Source organism: Pleurotus ostreatus, assembly GCF_014466165.1.
Source record: "Pleurotus ostreatus strain PC9 chromosome Unknown scaffold_7, whole genome shotgun sequence".
NCBI classification, from domain to species: Eukaryota; Fungi; Basidiomycota; class Agaricomycetes; order Agaricales; family Pleurotaceae; genus Pleurotus; species Pleurotus ostreatus.
This window is the reverse complement of record NW_023503162.1, coordinates 2,613,197-2,632,712: the sequence shown is the minus strand read 5'-3', so window position 1 is coordinate 2,632,712 and position 19,516 is coordinate 2,613,197. Positions and strand designations below refer to the sequence as shown.

Genomic DNA, 19,516 nt, shown 5'->3' with positions numbered 1-19,516 from the left:
GTCAGCGAGACGCTGAGTGACTCGCTCAACGTCTCACTCAGCGACTCGCTACGTTTTTACCAGAAGAAAAGACAAAAGAAAAGAATAAGTTCTATATGGGTGAAAATATATTACAAAACAATCAATTCCTCACCGATGATAAGATAGAGAGAACTCAAGGTTTTATTTATGCTATGACAGAGTAATAATTATACATTAGTGTAGCTTGAAAAGTTATTAGGAAACTTACGCTGTTGATGAGGAGAAAACCCTGGAGAGGAGAGGCCCCTTTCACTCAGGAGTAAGCAAATGAAAAGGGTTCCTTTTCTCCAAGTTTGGCGCACAGCAAAACATTGACCAGAAGTAGACCCTTTTTGACGGTGAGCACACAGATAAAACCCCATATTTCTCTGATATTCTAACACATTAAATACAGGTCAAATCTACGAGGCGAAAACATATAGAAAGTACGGCAACATTTTCAATCTCTTCTTTTCCCTAGGTGAAAACGGGCCGCTGTACGAAGTGCTACCATCCCCCAAACATTTCAGCATCTCTTACAAAAAAAATACATAATTGCTGTTACCCTTTCCCTTGAGGCTTCTTACAAAAGCACCAAGTTTCCCTCTCCATTCCTGAAAACTTCCTCACTCCTAAATTTTCCCTTCCATTCTAAATTTTCCCCTCCATTCTAAAATCTCCCTGCTGAGTCACCAAGACACAATAGCATGGCTGGTATCCATATGATTTCCTTTGTTCCAGCTTACTACTCCCATTTTATTGGAGCCCATTTTTCCAAACTTGTCCTTTTACATTCATAACTTAAAATTTTAGAATGCAAACTAAATTCTTCCCCTTCTTTTATTTTGTTTCAGAATGCAACTCTGCATTCCTCCTCACCATTTATGACTCAGTCCTTACATTACATAGCCATGCAAGACTAGTATATAAAGCCTTGTATTATGTAGAATAAGACAAGTTTTTACCCCCCCTAAGAAAGGTTCACCTAAGATCTGCAAGGATTTAGGAACTGATCTAGTGCTGCCTAGAGGTTCTTAACACCAGTAAAATCTAAGGTGAGTAAGTCAAATCATCAATTTAAAACTCAAAAGCAGTATTACCTTGTTTTCCTGTTTTTCAAATACCTACCTATTTCTTTATACTTTCACAACTTTGACAAGAAACCCCTAAAAACCTCGAAACCCCTTTTCCAACCAAATAAAATAAATACTTACAATTCTCCCTGTTTCTTCATAAAACTTATAAAACCCCTCTCTTTCTCTCTCTTCCTTTTGGAACCAATATTCCATACAGAATATCTGTGTTGCTTGAAAATCTTGTATTTCTCTTGCACACTTGCCCCTTTTACATACTAGAATCTCTGTTTGTGATTGCTAACCTCTTTAGTTAACAAACTTCACCCCAAAATACAAAACTAGACTATACCTCACCGTTATCTGCGTATACGTCATCTCTACCCACCAAATATAAACAAATACGTACCTTCTCCTGCGACGACCCCTATCGGTGAAACAAATACAAAGAAACACTCCTAGAACAACCGGGCCAACACTCGATCTTCTATCAAGGAACCAGTGAACCCAGACACCTACTTACAAAAAGGGTGTGACATAGATTTGGTGACCACCGCAGGACTCTTTTTCTTTCAAGTTTCACCGATATTGTTCTCGCCAAAACCAGTCACATGTCTTCCACCATTTCCTTTCCTGAATCCTTATCACCTCCTTTATCTCAATCTCCTACCTCTTTGACCGCACAAACCACACCAGAACTCCACATGCCTGCCCTTGGTCCAGACCCAGCTGTACCTAATCAGGCTAACATCCCGACCCTACCTCTTCCTCGAAATCGTGATACAGAGGACGAAACCTCTCTCGCCTATCGCACATATCGCTACGCTCCTGAAATGATGCCTATGATTGGTGAAAGAGGAGCTCCACCCCTATTCAAAGGAAGTCACGAGAAAATCACCTCTTTCCTGAAAAAGTACAATGCCCTTTGTACACGATACTCCATCACACGCTCAGCAGACAAATGTGAACGGGTCCTGGATTATTGTAGTGACAAGGTGTCAGTGCTTGTGGAAGCACTCCCAGGGTTTCGGCAAAGCTCCTGGAGTCTCCTTCAGGCTGAAATGGAGAAACATTTTGATGCCGACCGCAAGGAGAAACGCAACACTACCAGTAAATTAGCCAAGCATACCAACTATTGGAGCTCCAAGAAAATCAAGTCGCTTACCAAGTGGAAACAATATGAGCGGAAGTTCATATCCAAATCTGGATGGCTACGCAAAACCGATAAAATCACGGAAGAATTAGAGGCTACCTATTTTTGGCTTGGAATCCACCCAGACGCCCGGCAAAAGATAGAAAACAGACTATTGGCACGACATCCTCGTATTTCTGTCAAAAAGGCATTCCCCATGGCACTGGTTTCAGAAATAGCACAAGAAATCTTTGAACGAGACCGATTCGAGTACAACCTCATTGATGTTGGATCAGACTCGGAGAATTCCTCGGATTCAGATTCAGACTCAGAATCATCAGATGACTCAGAGGATGAAAAACGAACCCGTGCAAAGATCAAGGCACTTAAAGCTCGGAAATCAGCGAAATCGAAATCCAAGAAATCCAAAACTCACGATCTTGACTCCGATCCAGTAACAGAAAACCTACAGTCCCCGAAAGAGTACAGTAGTCGGAAATCCAAAACTATTCCGCCGGAGGACAAGGTCGAAGGACTAATCAAGAAAATGTCCCAGATGAGCTTAGACGATCCGGAATATAGTACCACCTACTATAGGGCCTTCTGCCTTGATGAACGAATTACCAAAATCTGTCCTCCCCCCAATGTAGGACAACGCCAGCCAGTGGGGAATATGGGTCCCCCTCGAAATAGATTCCCTCCACCAATTCCACCAAGAGTCAATTCATCAACCTTACCACCCACCTCATCTTCCAATCCCACACCTACATCATCTCCTCCTGCTCCAAACATGACTCCACGACCACCTATGACTTGTTACGGATGTGGAGAACAAGGTCATGGAATTGCTAGGTGTGCACCTGTAGCGGATCTCATCAACAGAAGAGTAGTTGTCAGAACCCCAGAAGGTCGAATCACTTGGCCTAATGGAGCTCTAATATACCGAGAACAAGGAGAATATCTAGTCCAATCAGTTCAACGAATCACCTCTCAATCCACTCCAGTAACTTCAAATTTCGTTATGTCCACAAACCCCGATTGTTATATTTCGGCAACTGGCAAAATATATGAAATCGAAGACGATTCAGCCTCAGAAGAGGAGGAAGAAGAAAACGAGATACTTGCAGTAGAACGAAATTCCAAGACTGTCACCATGAACCGCAAAGATCTAGAACGAGGTGCTGTAAAATCTAGGCCTGTACTCAATGAGGATACAGGAAGACGTACCCGATCAAAGGGTCCTGTACCAGACCCAAAACCCAGTTCATCTGCGCCACGATCTCGCCCGAACCCGGTTGTTCCAGTCATCCCTACAATACCTGACCAAACCCCTATTGATGCAAGAGTTCGCCAAGAATTTACCGTGGAAGATGTTACTATGACGGACGAACTTCCTAAATCCGCCCGCAAACCAGCTCCAGAAACCAAACCATTACCGTCAGACCCCACCAAGCCAAACAAGGCCCCAATATCGCGCCAATCTGAGATTCTCCCCGATCCTGAATTAGACGCAATACTGGAACGAGCACTTGCTTTAACTCTTCCAATCACGCTAGGAGAATACTTTGGGATCTCTAAGCAAGCTAGAGAACATCTAGCCAAAATGTTTAAAGGAAAAACTATGAAGATAGCCAACGAACATAGCTCACCTTCGCCGGTCGCAATGGTGGAATCTGAGTCAGCTCCTCAAACCCTTCAAGTTCAACTAGACGAGGAAAATTATGATCGGGCATCACTTATCGTTGTTCCTATGCGGTTTGGAAACGAGGTTATCCAGGCGGTTATCGATTCCGGTTCACAACTCAACATCATTCATGCCGATACATTCAAGAAATCCATTCACCTACCCGTGGACACTAATCGAATCATTAAAATGAATGATGCCAATGGAGGAACTGGAGAATTGAGGGGCTATGTGCAGAATGTCCACCTCACTTGTGGAAGTGTCGAAACGGTGGCCAACCTCTATCTTGGTGAAAAGGCACCTTTTAAGCTTCTACTTGGGCGACCATGGCAGCGTGCAAACCGTGTTTCTATTGAAGAACGAAATGAGGGGACCTACTTGATCTTCCGCCCGAAGAACGAAACGACCTGCTACGAGCTTTTGGTTCTTCAGTCAGTTTTGCGCCCCGATCAAATGCTACAAGGTATCCTGTGCAAAGAAAACTCAATGCTTGCATCTATGATGATTCACGTACCACCTACCCCTACTACCAGCAAAATCGAGGAACTAGAGAATGACACCCCATCATTTCTAGACCAGCAACCTACGGCAGACTCAACACCCCCACCAGCTGCAATAAAGGAATGTATCCATGTACCAAGAGATAGTATCCTTCGTACCAACAACCCCTACTGTAAGGAATGTTGGCCTTACAATTTTCTTACTGCCTCAACAAAAAGAAGAATTACCTACGAAGATACTCCAATAGACATTCAGCAACAGGCCAATAGAGAAAATTACCTGAAACACAGTGAACAAATCCTCAGGGAAGTAATGGAGCTCAGTTTTCCAAGTGTGCCCCCTAGCCTCAAAATATGGCCAAGCGTTCCCTACTCAGCTCATCGAGAAAAGGTTATCATGACCAATTTCTCACCCGCAGGCCCACCGAATCAAGGACCTTCCAAAAACTCTCTTACCGTAACACTAAATCCCGATACCATCAAACCCAAAGAAATTTGGTCAAACGAGATAATGGATGAACAATCTGTTCAAACATACGTTGGATGGTGTAACGAGAAATCTCCGCCAGCTTCTTCCGTTATGCAAAAAGGACTGTATTCCAACAATAAAGCAATGTGGTACGAGGACCAAAGGGAACCACCGGAATTTCGGCAGGAAATAAGTGATTGCACCACTTTTCATCGCTCAAACAGCAGTAATAGAAACTCACCTCCTTCGGAATCCGATCTCAAAAATCTAAATGAAGAACTCCTCCTTCAGCTAGACGAACTACTTCAAATCTCCAAAGAAAATCAACAAACTACCGAGACGTTTAGAAATGAACTTCCCTCACCTCCAGCCACATCTATCCAACATTCCAACCTCTTACCTCCGTTCATAACCGATATTCCATGGAACGACCCCCAAACTATAAGCCAATTCCCTGCCTTGACTATGAAGCCCACTACCTTTTACGCAAAATATGCACCCAAAGGACTAGACGAAGAAATTCAGAACCTAAATTCTTCCAACATCTTACCTGGAGAAGATCCGGGACTATCCACTCTACCCTTCGATTGGGGAAATGAACCCTTGAATGCAGAATTGGAAGCAAGACTAGCCGATATAGCTAAGACAAAAGAAAAATTGGAATCGGTTGAATGGCGGAACAAACGCCGGAACCCATACTCTTCAGGAATGAATCCCCAACATAACCAGACCTCCAAGTCAGGACTTTTCGATAGCTATGATAAGGCCTCCAAGCGACGAAAGAGCAACAAAGGAAAAACCCCTGAGGGGATTATTCGACCATTATGGACAGAGTCACTCAGGAGAAGAGAACAACATTTTTGGAATAACTCACAAGGACCACACCCTCCTCAAAGCCCAAATAATGGTACAGAGAACCCACCGAGCAGTACCACACCCTCTAGTGATTCTTCGGAATTCATCCATGAACTATCTGATGAAAATGATGCATTAAACACCATAGGCGAGGAAGTGGAGAAATTCTTACTCAAAATGCGGCAAAATCGGAGCCAAGATGAAAGAAACTATCGGAAAGGCTATGCGGAAGAAGGGTCAGAGACATCTTCTATTAGAAATGCTTCATCATCCAATAGTTCTCACTCACCCACGAAGGACAATGCTCCAGAAATCCAAGGGACCTTGGAATATCACCTGGCGGCCAGTTCAGACAACACAGACCTTTCAAACTCCCATCCCCACATCACGGAAACTTTCTCAAAAGACAAAGCGGTCACACGTAAAGACCATCGGGAACTAACAGCATCTGGTACAAGTAATTCTAACAACTACATGGGAGGCACAGTAAACTACGGCAGGACTAAAACGAACGGCGGAGGAACATCTTGGACTAATCTAACAAAAGATGACCCAGTAATCAGTAATAATCCTAGCAACCCTGAGGATTCAGGAAACTTACGCATCGAGGGAAGGATACTAGTCGAACGTCCCAGTAAGGATGGACCGACAAAGGGCGAAGATGAGGAAGCACGTAACGACGAATTTACGACAGTTGGGAATATGGTCCAAGAAGTGGGCAAAATGCCAGCGGCTGGAAGCGCGGCACAAGGAATATGCGAGATGCGAGATGAATGGAAAACGATTCAGGAGAAGAAGAGGGACGAGAACCTGATAAGGCGAGCATTTGCAAGTGGCGTTAGCCCCAGAGACGTTGTACGAGGACTCACACAAACTCACATTGAGAGATGTGTCCACTACGAGATCGACGAAGACTTGCAACGTGCGAGAGTAACGACTGTGGGAGACGACGGAGGAACAAGAAGAGCTTCGATGGGAGAGATAGAGTGCGAGTATGAGATCGAGCATACGCGAACGAAAAAGGGAAGCACTACAGGCAGTTATGGTCAGAACGAGCGAAACGAAATGTCTGACAGCGCACCAAAGAATACAACGTGTTCCAACGAGAAAGCGAGTAACGTTGACCAAGGAGACGTGGAAGCTGTGCGCCATAACGTTCAGAACGGGTTCGAACATAATGAAACTCGAAGGGACTCACCAATGAGAGGAAGCAACGACGAGGCGGGGCAAATTGAGTCGGGAAGAAATAGACGGCGAGGAGAAGATAATAGAGAAATAGGCAAGGGAGTCGAGTTTGCTATTGCGTCAGCACAGCGCGCCGGAAGCGATGGAACGAAAAGGGACAAGTATGGCGAAGACCTGGGCCAAGGAATGATGCAAGGGAGCATGAAGAACGAGTGCTGTGTCGACGATAAGGTGATAACCAAGAATGCGCGCCCTGCTGAGAACGTTATGGAGAATGATAAGCAAGAAATGGAAAGTGACGCACCTGAGGGGCTGAAACGCCGCCACTACACTCCACCACGGTCCTTCCAGAATGACGAATGCGATGTCGAGCGTGACTGGCTTATTGTCGAGAGTCAATGTGGTGCGAACGAAAGGGCGAATAACGACGGAGAGCGAAGTCGAACAGGAACAAGGAATGAAGGGCGAATGCGGTTGTTGCCCCCAGAACGAATGCAAGAAAGGGTCTCCACGACGGAGACGGATAGCCGTTGGAGTACAGATAGTGGCGACGACGATTTGAGAGTGCAGGCCACGAAAACGAGGATTGTCAACAATGAAGTGGAAGTGAGAAGACAAGGTGCGGCGCCAAAGTTAGCGCCAAACGAAGCCCGCACTTGGACGCTTCTCGTCGAACTTGACGATGTCCTACTATGCAATCTACGGTCTCCCAATACGAACTGTACCGAAAACAATAAGCACGCCGTCGAAATCAGATGCGACTCACGCGGTACGATAAGGAATGAATGCGTACGAAAAGGAAACGAATGTGTAAGAAACCAGGAAAGAATGTGTGACTCACAAGGAACTACCTGTTCTGGGAACGTTCCTGGAACGTTAGCGACCAAATCGAACGGTGCAAAAATGAATCTTGGGTTGGGAGACCCAGGGGACGAGCAACGAAGACTCGGAGATCTCGATCGAATCCGCTACGAAGAATACTTCCTAGAAAGAAACATAAGAGGTATAAAAGGTTGTGCAGCCGATACTGACGAATCCTCATCCCAGAAAACGCATCCCAGCGCTCCTCTGAGACCTCAGACTTCGTACAACCAGCAAACCCAGCCTCACAGCAATCTAACAAATCCAACAATGTCTACCAGTACTCTCAGCTCTAACGCCGTTAACAACAAAGACTACGACGAAGTGAAGGAATTACTCGCTAAGTTACCTATTAGCGTTCGCGTTTCTGAAGCAATCAAGGTGCTCCATGAATCCGGTAAACCCCCCACCGTTCGCGTCGACAAAATCACGCAGCCCCAGATTGCGTTACCCATGACGCTTGCCGCCGCATCGCCTGGTGAAGAAACCACCGTCGAAAATCGAATTCGACGCTACGCAGCAATCCAACAAGCGTCGACTGACGACCAAGCTCACCAAGTTGTCGGGGTAATGACGTCTGCCAATTTCATCGAGCACCAAGAATATCAGTTACCCAACGGAAAGGTGTGCGTCTTCCTTGCTACAGACGTTCATATGTCTCGTCGCAGCACCGCCGATCCCAAGGAAGTCCAATGCAACTATGGACACGCCTACATCGTTCTTTCGCAGCCAAACGAACCCGAGAAACCCCAGCCTGAAGCTGCGCTTGCGCTATCCGATACAGTAACCCATAGTGCGGCGATTCACTCTTGTCCCTCCGATTTCTTACACCAAATGGTAGGAATTGAAGGACCAGAAACTCCCCTTTTACAGAACGACGGAGTCAATCGACGAGAAGATACCCCCAGGCCTACTATTTCGCGGGGACTTATGCAGCCTCCCTCCAATCCATATCGCCAACCTCCTACTTATCGTGACGTCGCCGCGCAATTCCCTTCCCCACCACCAGACACGCCTCTTGCGCGCAAGGTTAAAGGCAAAGTTACGTTCCGCTCCTCCTTTCGAAACAACGACTCAACTCCCAACGCTATCCAACCAACTCAAGACCCCAGAGAACGTCCCCGTAACCGTTCCCCCACTCCCTTTCCTCACGTTAGACCGCCCTCTGCACGCTCCAACTTCCCACCCAGCTCACGCCGCCACCAACACTCACTCATACCTGTCAATGATACCATGTTTAACGACACTATTGGCGTACCTATTCCCAGTGTCGCTGCTCAACGACATATTCTTGAGGAAATTAACCAAGGACGCATTCGTGACGCCGCCGCACAGTTTCTTGAGTCTACCACTAGGAATCAAGTCGCCGACGGGGCTGGAACTGAAACCAAGTCAGCGGAAACTCAGGGAAGCCCCATGAGCCAAGACGTCCCTATTTCCGATTCTATTGCTTCGACTCCTACCCTAGATATCCAAACCAAGTCGCCAATCATTATTGAACAAACTGAAGCGCCTCCCTCGCTTATCTTTTCGACTCAAACGGCTAATAATTCTCCGAATCTATCGTCCATGGAGCTCCAGTATCCTCACGACGAAATTGAAGTGCCAGCCACTCCTACCCCATCTGCAGATAATAATGGTACGCCGACCGAAGATATTGCCATGACATCCCTACCTCTTCCTAATCATCACTCGTCCACCTCATCCACCTCGTCCCCTCACTCCACTGATTCAATTATGGCACAAGGGCGACCATCTCCAGAATCTAGCCTGGAAGAAAACACGGTCAAAACGGTAAATGTGCCTGAAACCCCAAAGGGTAAAGCAGGGCATACCAAGAGTTCCAACACTATTATTATCCCTCCCAGATATGCCAAGAAGCCATGGAAATTCAATGGTCCTCCCACAGCACCTGCCAAGTTGCAAAACACACTTGCTAGACGCACCAGATCGAAATCTAAGAAGAGCCCTTCTTCGCCACCCCCTCCTTCGACCATCACCCAGCCTCTTAGCTCCCTCACATCCCGCCCATTTCGTCTATATCACAACGAAGAAGAAGCAGTCATGGTTTTCGACTCTGATGATGAAAATGCCGAAATCTTTCGAAACGGCTTTTTGATTGATGATGGTCAGGGTAACCTCTCTATTCAGGTTCCTTATAGTGAAGAGGCACGAAACCTCATGGCCACCTTACAATCTGAGGACGTGAGAAAAGAAGAAATCGAAAATGTCTCACCAGAGGAACCGGGACCATCTACTCAAACTACCAGGACAACTCGTAACAGTATGTCTAACCCCACATCCTTTCCACTCATGCATTATACTTCTACTTCGCCCTCCTCCAGTGAGGAAACGCAAGGCCAAAGCCAACAAGAAGGCCACTCAAGAAAGCTCTACTTAACCGCTTCCAACAACCCTCAACATCCTAGACATCAATCTTACATACACATGCAAACCAATTTCCCCTTCTTACCTATGCAAACCTCTATCCTTCCAAATCTGCCAGTTACCTATGCAAGTTTACCTCGCCTAGTTATCAGTTCTGCCCCTTTAGACACCAGGCTTTATTCCGAAACCAGTTTCGACTCATCGAACGAGGCCTATAACAAAATTCCTAGAAATCGTACTACCGCGTATATCAGCCCCCACTCTTCACCACATATACACATTCCCTTTTGGCAGACCTCAGGACCAGTGCGCCATGCTCCTGAGCAATTAACTTCACCAATAGTGCCATACGCCTGTAACATCTATGCCAATCTAGAGGATATCCTACCTCGTGAACCGTACTTCGAAATACGACATGATCTTACGGATGACTGGGGATTCAGTGATCGACACTCCACTTTGCTTATGATAGAAGGCATGACAATTCCCGCTCCCATTGACGCTATCCCATCTGCCTTACCACCTCACGGTCACCCCTGTTTAAATGCGGCAGGAAAACGATTTGTACCCTCCACAATATCGTACTTCAACTTTGATCCAGGAGCCTACCTAAATGAAGGATTCGTTAATCACCTTATTCCCGTCCATGATCCTAGATTTGGAAAATGGAATCAGGACGGAGATATAGCTCTAGGAAAACTGGCGCTCACTTGTAAGGAATTCGCATTTCGCGAACGCATTGGATCAGCAATGTGGAGTCGGTCAACTCCCACAGATGAAGAAATCAACACTCTAGAAATGGTGAAGATTCTTGAAGACCAATCTTTTCCTCCTTTCGACTATCTCCAAAACCACTACCTAGAGGATGGAAGGATTCTTGTCATGCAGTGGGACAAAGAAAGAATACCCACGCATTTATGTCACTCTCCTGAAACCTACGCCTTGGCAACCAACTTCTTCATCAAAGAATATCCCAACCCATGGGTATCATCAAATCTGACAATCCGTTCGAACCCATGGAACCCAAAAATAACCTCGCTCCGTCACCTCCGGTTTCTATATATATCTTTTCTGCGAAACATCACCCGATATGTCCTTAAACCTGGATTTCGATCATTTGTCCTGGATTCTCCCCTTCTCCATGATAGCACACGACACTATTTTATTCATCACTGCTACATATTCCGGTTTCTTACCACAACAAAACCTCTTGTTGCTCAAGGATTTACACATACATGTGTGCATTCCCCAGAACCTTCCTACTGTGGACAGACTGTTCAGTGTCTTATTACAACAAAACGCAACCCCTTACTTCAGCCGGAAGAAGATGAATACTTGGCTCAGATCGCAAAAGTGTGTGAAGCAATGGGACGTGGGTGCGTTGCAAACGCCGCCCGCACTATTCGAGCGATCCCTATATCAATGCATCTCAGCGCCCAAATCCTATTCTATGGAGACTATTTGGACCCAAGAACTATGTATGATGGAAATGGATTTCGGCGTCCCATCTCGTGGCGTTCTCCAATATAGACAGAACAGTCACCCTCCACCTCCTTCAACAATCTCTATGTCCTTCCCCTACCTCTCTCTCTTACCAGGGCAAATCATAATACATCTACTTACCTTATCGACACTGTCCACTAATAAAAAAGCAAACAAGAAGACTATAATCAGTGACACCTCCCCACTTCCTTTTCTCCTACCGCTGGATTCACCAATATCCCCTGTAACAAACCCCTGTGTGGAAGGATGGTCGAACTATGCCACAATAAACGGCACTACGGAAATAGAAGAATCCTATGAAAAACCACCCATAGACTCTCTCTATGTCGAAGACTCCCATTATGAAGAACTAAATCGGATCTCCTCCCTTCTTACCAATGTTGACTGGAATGACGAAACCATACTTATTCCCACACCAGAAGAGAGTGCCTATGGATTCCAGTTCAAAGCATATGGGGCATACAAACCAGTGGCACAAAAGATACGCCCAGTAGCAGGAGTTTGTCCAGAAGATATTAAAGTTACTCGCTCAATGCCAGAAGATCCTCTCTCCTCACTACCTTCCTTATTCCCGCACCCTCCGGAATTTGTTCCTACCCAGAAACTCACTCAGGAGAGAATGGACTCTATGGAAGTTAATAAAGATAATTTCCTCCTCCCTGAAGAGGAAAAACTCTTCAAGCATATTTTGCGACTTAATGAAGAGTCGCTAGCGTTCGAAGAAAATGACCGTGGAACCCTGCGTTCGGACTACTTCTCCGATTACATCATGCCAACCATCCCTCATACTCCCTGGGAATTTAGAAATATCCCCATACCACCCGGAATCCGAGAACAAGTTATTGAAATGCTAAGAAATAAAATCGAAGCAGGGGTTTATGAACCCTGCCAATCTTCATATCGAGGACGATGGTTCTGTGTATTGAAGAAAAATGGAGCCCTTCGGATTGTCCATGACTTACAACCTCTCAATGCTGTATCAATTCGAGACGCTGGGCTACTTCCCATTATCGATGACTTCGTTGAACCATATGCCGGATGTCAATGCATTACGACTCATGACCTGTATTGGGGATTTGACGCCCGGATTGTGGATCCAATATCCCGAGATATGACCGCATTCTGGAGTCCACTTGGATTATTACGGCTTACAGCATTACCCATGGGATATACCAATTCTCCAACAGAATTTCAAAAATGTATGATTCATATCCTGCAAGATGAAATTCCGCATGTTGCCAATATCTTTGTGGACGATCTCCCAATTAAGGGTCCAAAAACTCAGTACTTGGATAAAAATGGAAAACCAGAAACCATACCTGGAAACTCCGGGATTCGTAGATTCATATGGGAACATGCAATTGATGTTCACCGCGTCATGCATCGTGTCAAATGTGCAGGTGCTACATTCTCTGCAAAGAAAGCCCAAATATGCCGAGAAAAGGCCGTCATTGTTGGACAAACTTGTAGTGCGGAAGGAAGAAGCCCAGATGAAGACCGAGTGGCAAAAATCCTGAATTGGCCTATCCTCACCAATCCCAAAGAAGTTCGAGGATTTCTAGGATTATGTGGAACTGTGCGAATATGGATAGCAAATTACTCCCAGCTCGCAAGACCCCTAACCGAACTTGTTCATAAAGGAGCAGAGTTCATATGGGATGATCGTCGACAAAAGGCCTTTGATACATTAAAACTTCAAGTCTCATCTGCCCCAGCATTACGACCTATAGATTATCGCTCTAAAAACCCTATCATCCTCTCTGTCGATACGAGCCTTATCGCAGTAGGATTCATCTTATCTCAAATGGATGAAAATAGCAAACGACGTCCAGCTCGTTATGGATCCCTCCCAATGAATGACGTTCAATCCCGATACTCCCAGTCAAAGCTAGAGCTGTACGGACTGTACAGGGCCTTAAGACATTGGCGCATATACCTTATTGGAGCACATAAGCTGGTCGTTGAAGTGGATGCACAATACATCAAGGGAATGTTAAAGGAACCCGACCTCCAACCAAGTAATGCTATGAACCGCTGGATACAGGGGATTCTGATGTTTGACTTTGAACTCGTTCATGTCCCTGGTACCAATTTCAAAGGACCCGATGGACTGTCAAGGAGGAAACATTTACCAGAAGAATATGTCGAGGAGGATGATACATGGCTAGACGATATCTCCTTATTCATCCATCTCATTTCACCACCCTATGCTCCACCCAATACCCAAAACTACAAAGTATTTGCACTCCCCTCTACCAATAAATCGGCCAAAGTCACTCAGTTATTGGAAGCAATTCAGGAGTACCTCACCACTAAAATTATGCCACGCGGTTATAAGAAACAGGATCGGCATCGGTTTCTCGGACAAGCTAGAAGATACATACTTCATGAAGGACGTCTATATCTTCGAAATCCTGGCAAAATGCCCCAACTCGTAGTCCTCTCCCCAAGCAGACGTTTGTCTATCCTTAAACAAGCACACGAAAATCTAGGACATAAAGGAGAACTATCTGTGTTAAAGCTTCTCCGATTTCGTTTCTATTGGCCCAGACTCAAAGAAGATGTACACTATCATATCTCTTCTTGTCATGACTGCCAGATTCGGAATACTGCTCAAATGCAGATGCCTTACGAAATTTCTGCGCCAGTCCGAATCTTCCAGAAAGTCTATTTGGATGTCATGGCCATGCGACCTGCATCCGGAGGATATGAATGGATAGCAGCAGCCAAGGATGATCTTACAGGCGTATCTGAAGCAAGGCCTATACGAAACAATGACTCAAATAGTCTTTCTCAATTCCTTTGGGACAACCTGTATTGCCGCTATGGTGCTCCTGAGCACATCGTAACCGATAATGGATCCGAAGTAAGAGGAGCCTTCTCTGCCCTTACTCAAAGACTCAACATCCCACAAATCAAAATCACTGCATACAATAAACATGCTAATGGAGTCGTTGAAAGGGGACACTATATTCTCAGGGAAGCAATAGTTCGGTCATGCAAAAAGAGTGCTATAGGCCTTCCACTGAATTGGCATAAGATGGTCGGCCTTGCTGTATTTGCAGACCGAGTTACCGTCAGTTCCGTAACTGGATACAGCCCCTATTACCTCTTATATGGAACACAACCTGCCCTACCCTTTGATTATACCGAAGCAAGTTTCCTTGTCACCGGATTTGCCTCAGGAATGTCAACAGCAGCCTTAATCGCTCTCCGAATGAGACAATTAGAGAAACGCGAAGAAGATCTATTAGCAGCAGCTGAAACCTTAAAGAAAGCACGATGCACTTCTCGGGATCAGTTTATGCGGCGGTTCCACCATCGTATTCAACGGAAAACCTTTGACCCTGGAGATCTAGTCCTGGTAAGGCACAGCCAGATCCAAGAATCGGTTTCCATGATCAAAACATCACCTCGGTACCTTGGACCCTATGAAGTAGTTAAACGAACCAAGAAAGGAAACTATGTTCTAAAAGAACTTGATGGATCGCTTCTTCGAGATCCAATTGCTGCCTTTCGAGTAATCGGGTATCTCTCTAGAGACGACCCTGAACTGGCCCCAGAAAGTATGTTGGACCCTTCTGATGAACCAGGCGGAGCCGAACAACCGCTAGATATCGACACAGATGTGGAAATGGACGTCCCTTGAAGCTTATCAAGCAATTCACCAAGTCCCCGCCTTTTCTTTCTCACCGCCATTTTTCTGCCCCCTACCACTGTCTCTCGTTGAAAACAAGATGTCGCACTACCGAAGCACCCCTATCTCTCTTCCATCGATCCCTTCCCCTCCCATCGCTATTCATGTAGAAGAAGTGAAAGAGATTGAAATCTCCGATTTGATGGGCATCCCTGATGCGGGAAGATACAGTTCGCCATCACAACGTTCCCGCAAAAATACCCATGATTAAAAGGCTAATAACCATAGTTCATGACTTCGACGACCATATCGAGGAACTCATGGAGAAACTCGACCCTCTTCCCCCTTTTCCAAGCCCCTCCCTACTCCATTCCGTCGACCTTTCCCTCCTACAAACTGCGACTATTCGGTTTGCTCTTCTGCCTGGAACACTTGTGGCAGAACAGCTCCTTGAATTAAGGGGCGCGGTAATCAACCTAAACGGATGGATGGTCCTTGACCCCCATCATCTCGCACTCGCACATAAAATAGTAGGATTTCGAGGACGATATATTCAACTCAGGTTGGAGATCTTTCCCAATGGGAAACCACGGCGATTCCCTCTGGCAAGGGAAATGTGGATAGACGCCAAGAGCGTCAAATTGGGATGGAAAGATCGGATCCGCGTGGTTTTGGCCAAATGTCGTGAACCGCATTTCAACTTCGTCGCCAAATATTGAATCATACTTACGTCTACCTTCGTTCCTTCGTGCATTCCTCATCATCATTTACCTCATACCCATTACCTTACCACTCTTTATACGCACTTGCTCGTCTCCATTTCGTAACGCTCATATCTCACTCTCCTTCATCAATCGTACAAACGAAAGAAATCGTCTTGGCCAGTAACCGTATTTTCTGCCAGAAGACCAGAAATTGCTTGATGGAGTACTCAACCGAGGACGGTTGATATTTAACGCCGCCCGCAGATGTCATGAACCATGTCTGTAGACATGGTAAATGAGTATATTCAGCATTGTACTCCCTCAAGCAATTCTCTCTCCATTTCCCCAAGCTCCTATTTCCCCTATACCCCTATTTCTCCTAAAACTCTTCCATCTCAAAAACTCTACCATCCCCCAAACATTTCAGCATCTCTTACAAAAAAATTACATAATTGCTGTTACCCTTTCCCTTGAGGCTTCTTACAAAAGCACCAAGTTTCCCTCTCCATTCCTGAAAACTTCCTCACTCCTAAATTTTCCCTTCCATTCTAAATTTTCCCTTCCATTCTAAAATCTCCCTGCTGAGTCACCAAGACACAATAGCATGGCTGGTATCCATATGATTTCCTTTGTTCCAGCTTACTACTCCCATTTTATTGGAGCCCATTTTTCCAAACTTGTCCTTTTACATTCATAACTTAAAATTTTAGAATGCAAACTAAATTCTTCCCCTTCTTTTATTTTGTTTCAGAATGCAACTCTGCATTCCTCCTCACCATTTATGACTCAGTCCTTACATTACATAGCCATGCAAGACTAGTATATAAAGCCTTGTATTATGTAGAATAAGACAAGTTTTTACCCCCCCTAAGAAAGGTTCACCTAAGATCTGCAAGGATTTAGGAACTGATCTAGTGCTGCCTAGAGGTTCTTAACACCAGTAAAATCTAAGGTGAGTAAGTCAAATCATCAATTTAAAACTCAAAAGCAGTATTACCTTGTTTTCCTGTTTTTCAAATACCTACCTATTTCTTTATACTTTCACAACTTTGACAAGAAACCCCTAAAAACCTCGAAACCCCTTTTCCAACCAAATAAAATAAATACTTACAATTCTCCCTGTTTCTTCATAAAACTTATAAAACCCCTCTCTTTCTCTCTCTTCCTTTTGGAACCAATATTCCATACAGAATATCTGTGTTGCTTGAAAATCTTGTATTTCTCTTGCACACTTGCCCCTTTTACATACTAGAATCTCTGTTTGTGATTGCTAACCTCTTTAGTTAACAAACTTCACCCCAAAATACAAAACTAGACTATACCTCACCGTTATCTGCGTATACGTCATCTCTACCCACCAAATATAAACAAATACGTACCTTCTCCTGCGACGACCCCTATCGGTGAAACAAATACAAAGAAACACTCCTAGAACAACCGGGCCAACACTCGATCTTCTATCAAGGAACCAGTGAACCCAGACACCTACTTACAAAAAGGGTGTGACAGCGCGTGTACCATGCATTAAACCTCATCTGAATACTGATAGTAGAGCAGGCTGGAACAAAGGAATAATCAGCATGCGAGAAGGTGGACTACGTCAGATTAACATACCATACAGGTACGCGTATGGTAGCAAGGGACATGAAGGTCTCAAAATCCCTGCGAAGGCAAATATAGTCATTTGTATGTCCACCAGCGACCTCAAGGATCATTCACTAACCAAAGTCTAGGCTGCCAACTTATGAGGGTCTATTCACAAGCTAAACTCCATTGATGCATTAGATTGGTGTTGCTATAGCTATATGTTCATGGCAACTAAATACACATCACTCCATATTTACTCCATGAACCCCGACGTAGTACAAGCATGTTGTCGGCGCACCATAATTCGAAAGAACTTCAACAACTACAGTTTGAACTGGTAGATCTACAGAGCTTGCCTGATATTGACGGCGGGGAGAGGAAGTGGAATCATAGTGCAACGAAGCTAATTCAATGAAGCGATCGGTAGGCCGAATGTAAGAAGGAAGATGGCCGGTTGAGCTGAATATGAAGGGGGAGCGTGATTCACCGCCATGCCAATCATTTACAAGCCCCCAGAGGGTAATGTCCTTTGGACTCCGATGGCTATCAGCTGATGACAGCAGGCTGGTCGCGACATGGTCGACACTAAAGTTGGACACCTTCACAGGTTCAGAAAGCTGGATGCCAAGATAGCCATGCGCACTGGCGAACTCCCAACAATCACCGATGCGGACATTGTCTTCGAGAGCGACATATGGAAGATTCACGCGTCCCTCCATACAGTCAAAGCCGGCGAGAGAGGTAAGGGCCCGAGTGAACATGCTTGGCATCGAGAGACCATGGGTGGCAACAGTTAGGTCGGGAATGACACTTGCACCTCCTGCATGCAGGGCAAAATTACGGAGAGGGGGGCCTTCGGAGGGAACCGTTTGAATTTGTTCATCTAGGGCTTGTGTAAGGGGACACTCCTATTTTCTCCTTTTCCCCTGTCCCGTCCCCTTCCTCCTTGTTCCTTTCCCTTTTCTTTCATTCCCTTTCCTTTCCCTTCGCCTCCTTACCTTCCCGCTTCCCTTCCGTTCACTCCCTTCGCATCCGAGCCCCGTCCGGTGACTCCGAAGTCTTCCCGCGCTTCGGACTCGCCTCGGACTCGCTCGGACGCTTCGGATACACTCGGACTCGTAGATACACTTCGGGGCTCGTCCGGGCTACCTCCATCTTCCTTTCCCACTTCGTTATTCCTTGTCCCCACTCCCCCAGGTCGCTGGCACGGCTCCCGTACATTCCCCTTCCACTTCATTATCACATGCCCCCTCGTACCTTGTGATATTCGTTCGTACCTGTGGCTGGTGTACTGTACAGTTACCCTTCATTCCTCCCACGCTACTACAGTATATACTTCGCTTCTTAGCATGGAGAATCCCCATCCTGTTCTCTTTGGATTCTCCCTCTGCTAGGTGAGCAGCTCTCTCATGTATTGTAGTTAGTCTTATTCATTTCTTTGGATTCTCCCTCTGCTAGGCTTGCACTGTGCGGCCATCTTGAGGTTGCCCTTACAGCTTGTCTGACCATGCCCGAAATGAGCGACCGAGTGTGCAGAGGCGAGCTGAGAGAGGCAGCAAGCAATGGGGAGAGGGCGTGACATATGTTTAGACGGCAAAGAGCTACCGTGTACTTGTCGCAAAAGTATCGCGTGGAGTGACAGAGTGCGAAGGGAAGAAGGCCAATCCGTGATGACTTGACAAAGAGAGCGATTCCTGCGACAATGACCAGCATCAACATGGTTCCGATAGCCGGCGCAAATGGTCCAAAGATCAAAACATCGGAACACTGATGAATTAGATGCGACGTTCAGCATTCTCGGAAGTCCATGTCCAAGATATGCCACTCACTTGTTTGTGAACCTCGGATGTGCGTGAAGGCAAAGTTATTATTCCATTAACGCAGTCGTTTCGGAGGCTCCGCTTTGCAGGATTGGGAGGTCTCATAGCGGAGGATACA

General features: G+C 45.7%; 2 protein-coding genes across 2 annotated transcripts; both read left to right on the top strand.

Moving 5' to 3' along the window:
- Positions 1–1,684: 1,684 nt before the first annotated feature.
- On the top strand, positions 1,685–10,160 carry PC9H_010148 (uncharacterized protein; the record flags this gene model as incomplete). The annotated part of the gene is made up of 2 exons (XM_036779642.1): positions 1,685–10,043; positions 10,105–10,160. 2 exons carry the CDS (start codon positions 1,685–1,687, stop codon positions 10,158–10,160), a joined length of 8,415 nt encoding a protein of 2,804 aa, XP_036629031.1.
- A 5,227-nt stretch (positions 10,161–15,387) lies between these two features.
- PC9H_010147 (uncharacterized protein) lies at positions 15,388–16,006 on the top strand (the record flags this gene model as incomplete). The annotated part of the gene is made up of 2 exons (XM_036779641.1): positions 15,388–15,517; positions 15,576–16,006. 2 exons carry the CDS (start codon positions 15,388–15,390, stop codon positions 16,004–16,006), a joined length of 561 nt encoding a protein of 186 aa, XP_036629030.1.
- Between the last annotated feature and the right edge of the window lie 3,510 nt (positions 16,007–19,516).